The sequence below is a fragment of the Acyrthosiphon pisum genome, chromosome A2, assembly GCF_005508785.2.
Source record: "Acyrthosiphon pisum isolate AL4f chromosome A2, pea_aphid_22Mar2018_4r6ur, whole genome shotgun sequence".
NCBI lineage: Eukaryota > Metazoa > Arthropoda > Insecta > Hemiptera > Aphididae > Acyrthosiphon > Acyrthosiphon pisum.
This window is the reverse complement of record NC_042495.1, coordinates 110,628,651-110,635,647: the sequence shown is the minus strand read 5'-3', so window position 1 is coordinate 110,635,647 and position 6,997 is coordinate 110,628,651. Positions and strand designations below refer to the sequence as shown.

At 30.5% G+C, this 6,997-nt stretch overlaps 1 protein-coding gene across 5 annotated transcripts in view; it reads left to right on the top strand.

The window, feature by feature from the left end:
* The window catches only part of LOC103312029 (peptide transporter family 1), a 10,325-nt gene extending 3,942 nt beyond the window's left edge, over positions 1–6,383 (top strand). For 3 of the 5 annotated variants that reach the window (XM_016800456.2, XM_016800455.2, XM_008192028.3), the window contains 11 exons: positions 1,021–1,295; positions 1,499–1,581; positions 1,652–1,819; positions 2,023–2,274; positions 2,340–2,606; positions 2,984–3,090; positions 3,173–3,301; positions 3,399–3,501; positions 3,610–3,738; positions 5,894–5,998; positions 6,078–6,383. In XM_016800456.2, coding sequence (XP_016655945.1) covers positions 1,021–1,295; positions 1,499–1,581; positions 1,652–1,819; positions 2,023–2,274; positions 2,340–2,606; positions 2,984–3,090; positions 3,173–3,301; positions 3,399–3,501; positions 3,610–3,738; positions 5,894–5,998; positions 6,078–6,230 — 1,771 coding nt within the window. In that variant the 3' untranslated portion in view covers positions 6,231–6,383. Of the gene's footprint in view, positions 1–1,020; positions 1,296–1,498; positions 1,582–1,651; positions 1,820–2,022; positions 2,275–2,339; positions 2,607–2,983; positions 3,091–3,172; positions 3,302–3,398; positions 3,515–3,609; positions 3,739–5,893; positions 5,999–6,077 lie in introns of those variants that run through there. The other 2 variants (XM_016800457.2, XM_029489539.1) reach the window with 2 other exon arrangements.
* The last annotated feature ends 614 nt before the right edge of the window (positions 6,384–6,997 follow it).

The following is a 6,997-nucleotide window of genomic DNA, read 5'->3' as shown; positions in this document are numbered from 1 at the left end:
CAGCGCGGGCCTGTGTATTATGAGCACGTATCAATTCATTTGCTTCTGCCCGTCCTCTTGCGTTTGATTATAACGGACATTATCACAGTGTCTTGCATTACGTGTACGCCGTCAAATGTTTGTTCTTCTAATAGGAGGCATGATTCAAGCATAAAAATTCTCTCTAAAAAACAATAAAGTCGTTTTTGATTGAAAAAATTCATAAATAACATAAAACGATAATGTTCCAAAATAAAATGAATAATGTGCCAACTATTATATTTGTTTACTCTTAAGTTCTAAGTGTCTATAATCAAAAATGTTTAACAACCAGAATATAAAAATAAATATTTTTTTCGATTTTTATCGATATTTAAAATCGATTTCGAAATCGATTTCAAGCCCTGCTATTATCGATATTTATATTATTATTATTTATATTATATAATATTTTTATTTTTATCTGCTAGATGGCGCCACTAGCGTAACTCAGTTTTTCTCTCTAAATATTCTAGACACAGGAGTTAGGTCCATAATTTATGCTATAAATCCGCTCCCCGACACTCTCCATCATTTAAAAAAAAAATCAAATTAATCGGCACAGCCGTTCTCAACTGATGCAATGTTATACATTTTTGTCTCCATTTTTATATATATAGAGAAGATAATAATTATTTTTAATAAGTATTGTTTTTTATTTTTTATTTTTTCTACCGATATTTTTACCATTTTTTTTTTACATAAAATTGTCCCCACCCCCAAAACAGTCACATCTAAAATGGTCACATCCAAATGGCTACGTTAATTTGTCCTAGATCGTTTATAATAAAGTGTTTGGTACTTAATCGGAACCTCCCCAAAACTCTCATCGACTTAAACTTCGACTGTCTTAAATAATATAATTTAAAATGTATTCTCGATAGTCCTATATATCTCGATATATCGTGTTCTTCTTTTTATGCTGAAGTATATGACCTAGTACGTCGAGATCTAGATCTCAAATCAGCATCTCACATTTATATTATAATTTTTTGTTTTTAGAATCTTAACTCTCCTCGGGTTATTTTTTATATCCGTCGGTATGGGTGGCATAAACTCGTGCATTTTTGCATTTGGCGGAGAGCAATTTCAATTACACCATCAAGAAAAGCAGTTACAACACTATACTACTAATTACACATTGGCAGTGTTCGTTGGATCGTTGATCTCAACGTTTTTGATGCCTGAATTCAGACAAAGCATACATTGTTTTGGCAAAGACACGTGTTTTCCGTTGGCTTTTGGTGTGCCGACCATTATGATGTTTATTTCCATTGGTATAATACACTATTGATATTACTAGTAGTTATTATGGATGGAAAATATCCACGTTAACAAAACTTTCCCAGTCCACCCTGCAAATAGTATGATCACAAGCCAATTACAACTTGTTATCACTAACACAATTTCATAAAATAAATCTATTGTCCAACATAGTTATACATGATATAACTGAAGTTTATTGTTTTACATTCCACAGCAATATTCGTAGCTGGAAAAAACATGTACGTGAAGAAAAAACCGGAACAGAAAGTGATAACGAGGACGTTTGGCTGTATTTTTGTAAGTAACGTTCAATCACGTTTTTGGGAGTATCAATATAATTTTCATGTTGTATATTTTGGATCTTAAGTACGCAATGAGAATGAAGGTAACTTCAGCCATTCCGTGCCAAACCCACTGGTTGGATAACGCAAAGGGAAAGTACACAGAATCGGAGATATCAGACACGAGGTCAGTCCTTGACCTTCTCTTCGTATTCACAGCATATCCGGTGTTTTGGTCACTATACTCACAATCGGTACAGTACCTATTAAATTTATAAGACGAATATAGCAAGGATAAGGGAATTGTTGTAATGGGTATGTAGAGGCGAAATCAACCATAAATGTATATCCCCCTCATGGTTCATGTATATACCTAGTAATCTTAAAAAAAAAAACACATTATATGTTAGAACTGATGATGTGTAAAATCAGTTAAATTTTCTGACATTTGCGACAGGGTTCAAAGTGGACATTACAAGCCATGCTGATGAATGGTCGCGTGGACTTCTTAAACTGGACAATCAAACCCGATCAAATCCAGATGCTAATACCATTATTTGGAATAACCTTGCTCGTCCTCGTTGACAACGTTTTTTATCCGATGTTTGCGGCGATAGGCATCCGGAAACCATTACAAAAGCTCACCTTTTGCGGTTTCCTTGGAGTCATAGCATTTGTGTTCGCGGCGCTACTGCAGTTTAAAATAGTTGTAAGACCTGTGTTCGGTCGTATAACTTTATTTTTATTTACTTTCTCCTGATTGATTTTTTGAAGGGCAATACAACTGAGATACCATCTGGCCAAGGACGGATATACATATATAACGGATTCGATTGCCACGTGTTCGTGAAATCAAAGTCGTTACACATACAACATCAAATCAGTCCACTCGATTCGTTCAACGTCAGTCATACAGTAATGTCTCAGAATGTCTCAGGAGACGTCATGGTCGTCGGGATCACAATAGGTTTTGAATCAAAGTGCAATTTTGTGTCAGACAACTACGAATTCACTACCACTGTAACAATAATCGAAGGAAAAGTAAATATTTCTTTAAAATGTACAATATTACTGAACGAGTCACAAATATGAATCACAATCATAATATTTTGATATTAAAACGTCTACAACTTATTATAAACTATATTTCTATTTAATACTAATTAAAATTGGGTAATTTCATAAATCTAAGACCAGATAATTCGCTACTTATGATGTTTTCCAATTAAATAAATTAAGAAAGAGTGTACCCATAATTGACGTTGTGTCTGTTATATCTCTAAATACATTTTACACTACTTTATTATTAATTTTTATTTTATTTGTAATAAATAGATATATAGTAAATACGAAATTTTGAAAAATCAAAAATTAAAAAATGTCTTTGTATCATATTAAGTTTTTTTGAATCATATTAGGAGATTTCTTATCACTTGATCAGACTAAATTCAAACACAATTGCATTAAACCGTGTTGGTGCTCATGATAGTTTAGTCAAAGAAAAGTTTGGGAACCCAAATTTAAGGTGAGTATCTAAATACTGTAGTATTTAGTTATACAATATAGTATTTCTATATTAAAAACCGAAAACAAAATATTAATTTTAGAATTTTGTTCGATCATACTTTTGGTTTTGACGATAATATTACATTCACCAGTACAGATCACACCTCATTTACTTCGTACTCTCTCAGTCAATTTCGAGGGATGAGCTATAAGGCTGTTATAGTAGGAATGTGAGTATCCAATATTTTTTTTTATAATTTATATCATTACAATTATTAATGTTTACAAATAATATAACGTGAACTCGTGTAAACAAATTTAAAATAGATATAATGTGTTCCACAACGGAAAAATGTTGCCCACACCAACTATGGACGTAATTCCAGGCACGTTTTATACACTAACATTACAACGAAATGGTGACAAAATGGTAACATTATAGGGTACTTAACCTGAGGGTCTTAAATGATATCTAGTGAATTACAAACTAAATTAGTACCTAGGTACAATGTAACTAACAAAATAAAAATGTGTATAGGATGTAAGATTATTTACCAAAGACGAAGGAAAATTCATTCACGTATTGTGGCAGCTTCCACAATATTTTATTATGACTTTAGCCGGCATCATATTCTTGACCACTGAAATGAAATTTACATTTACTGAGGTATTTTTTTTTAGTTTATTGATATTAATTGTATTTTTAGAGGTTCATGCATTTTTTTTTTTATATTGGACTAAACATTATTAGTATACGGGGGACGGAGTGGCTGAGATTACGGTGACTACGGTGGTTTTAACGTGCACCGTCGTCGGTTCGAATCCCTGCCACTGGTGGCATCCCTCTCTGGGCAGGCAACGGTGTAGATGGCAAGATCATGGTAAACGGTCACTTTGTACTGTCCATTGTTTCAAGTGCGAAACGCGGTCACTTTTTACGGTCTGGTAAAAAGGTACATTGCAGAACGCGGACACTTTGTACGGACGGGCAAAAACGTACTTTGCAGAACGCGGACACTTTGTACTATTATATACATAAAGTATATATTATAAATATAAGTTTTTTACCTATGTGGTAACTAGTAATTATGTATAGTGTAAATTAATTAAAATAGAAAAAATAAAAATAATATTGTTATAAAATATGGTATAATAATAATCTAAATAATCGAATAATCAATAATATCAAAAAACGCCAAAGAGTAGTATAATATAAAAATAGTATTTAGATGTAATGATTTTTATATTATAATATGAAATATTATAATCTATATTAAATATGAATGTCAAATGACAATTATGATTATTATTTAATGGAGTCCACATTCAAGGTTGCTTTTTTCATTTATGCCAGTCTGTATGGTGACAAATTCAGCAACTCGGATTAACAAAATTATATAAAGAAAATGAACGGGTTTCCAAAGAATGTAGGATGATGACTTCATTAGCGTTTATAACTATTGACGACATTTTGGTCGAAATTAGTCATATGTATATACAATTTTCTCAAGAGTTACTACCTCTTATTTCATACTTTGATAAAACTTATATTAGTGGTAATAACAATAACCCACGGTATCATCCTTCTATTTGGAATGTAAGATATCAAACATTGTATAATTCTCATCGAACTAATAATTTTAGTGAAGGGTGGAATAGTTCGTTCAATAAATTAGTAGGAACAACGAATCCGAGTTTTGGACAGTTTTGCGGGCTATACAATTAGACAAATGTGGCAATAGACTTCAAAAAAGACAAAAATCTTGTACGGCTGACAATAATAAACTATTTAATTTATGTGAGCAGCATCAAAGAAAAGAATTAACAAATATTGAATTTTTTAAATTCCGTATACTTAACATGTAGTTCTTAACTATTTTTTCAGTATTATTTTTTGTTTTGACGTTTGACATTCATTTCAAATTTGACATATTTCTATATTATACTATTTTTATTTTTATTTTTTAAGCTAATTATCTAAAAATCATTACATCTAAATACTATTTTTATATTATACTACTCTTTGACATTTTTTTGTCTTTTTTGATATTTATATTGTACACATTTTTACATGTAGTTTGATGATAGAATGATATGATTAATTATTTGATTATTTAGATTATTATTATACCATATTTTATATCAATATTATTTTTATTTTTTCTATTTTAATTAATTTACACTTTACATAATTACTAGTTACCACATAGGTATAAAACTTATATTTATAATATATACTTTATGTATATAATAGTACAAAGTGTCCGCGTTCTGCAAAGTACCTTTTTACCAGACCGTACAAAGTGACCGCGTTTCGCACTTTTAATGCCTGACCGTACAAAGTGACCTAGAACCCGCAAGAGCATTATCCCCCAATCGGGCCTGGCAGAAACCTATGGGCGACAAATAGAAATTATACCAAATAGACGTCTAAACTATGCGTACGTGCCTGCTTCCAACATAGCGCCATACGAAAAAAAAAATTATTAGTATCGTTAATTATATATATAATTTAATAAGATTCATCTATTTAAATTTTAAATAGTATTTGTATAGAACATTTATATGAAAATATTTTTGATAAATTGTATTACTAATTGCCATGCCTTAATATACTCAAATAATTTTATGTTGCTAAAAATATAAACAAAATATATAATGTAAATTGTTCCTGTCACATCTTGATAAATTCCGACATTCGGATGCTGTGATAAATATTAAATACCACATGTTAAAAGTTTATCATATCTATAAGTATAATATTATGCATTAACTGTTTATCATTTATATAATATTATATTGTTATTGCTTATTCAATATAGGCTCCAATAAGCATGAAGTCATTCGTAGCCGCCATTAATTTATTGATGGTGGCACTTGGAAGTTTGTTGGTCATAACCATTTCAACAATGTCGTTTAAAAATCAAGTATCTATTAATTATTTTGTTTTAATAATATAATGTTTATAGTTAATTTAATATTATATCGCTTTTGTTTGTGATTTAGGCACACGAATTTTTACTGTACTCTGGTCTTATGCTTGCTGACACGTTTTTATTGGGTTACATCAGTGTGGTTTATCGGAGTGAAAATACCATTATAACTGACGCAATGACACCGAACGAGAACAAAATGGAAGAAACTACTGTTGTCAACTAAATATTGTTTTATTCGACTAAACTGGCAACGAGGCCAGACTTAAAAAATTCTTCATAGTTCTAACCATGTTTTAATAATGTATAATTTACGTAGGTATATTGAAATTGTGTACACACAAATTATAATATATAATAATATATACGTACACAGCCATGGTTATTTTACATTTAAAATTGTATCTTGAATAATATTGTAATACTTGTAATAATTGTAATACAAATGTTATTTAATATCAGTAATTAAATTGTATTCGTTGTGTCATATTGTTTAAAAATTTAATACAAGGCTCCTAATAGTTGTTATAATGACAGATGAAAAATATTAAAAATACATTATCTCATTTTTTTTTATAAGCAATTTAACTTCGAATTTCGACTTTAAATAATATAAGTATTTTAGGGATGGGGGTCTAAAAAAAAATACTGAGTACCGCGGGTTGAACCACCCTGATCTAGATTTCATCCACAGCGCCAGCCCGCTGCAACACGATTGCGCAATTTTTCCTTTTTTGACCCGGCTAATTACACCACGATTGCGCAAAAAATTTGGAACACGATTGCGCTTCGATCCCTTTTTACCTGTTAAAATCAGAACACCATTGCGCACCTAATGATATGTGTATATACTATATATAATAAATTATATACAACATAAAAAAAATGTATACATACAATACATATTCATATACATGCACTTAAACCATATAACTAGTTATTAGGTGTTATTACCTATTAATTCACAATTTTCCTTCCCAATTATTACAGGCT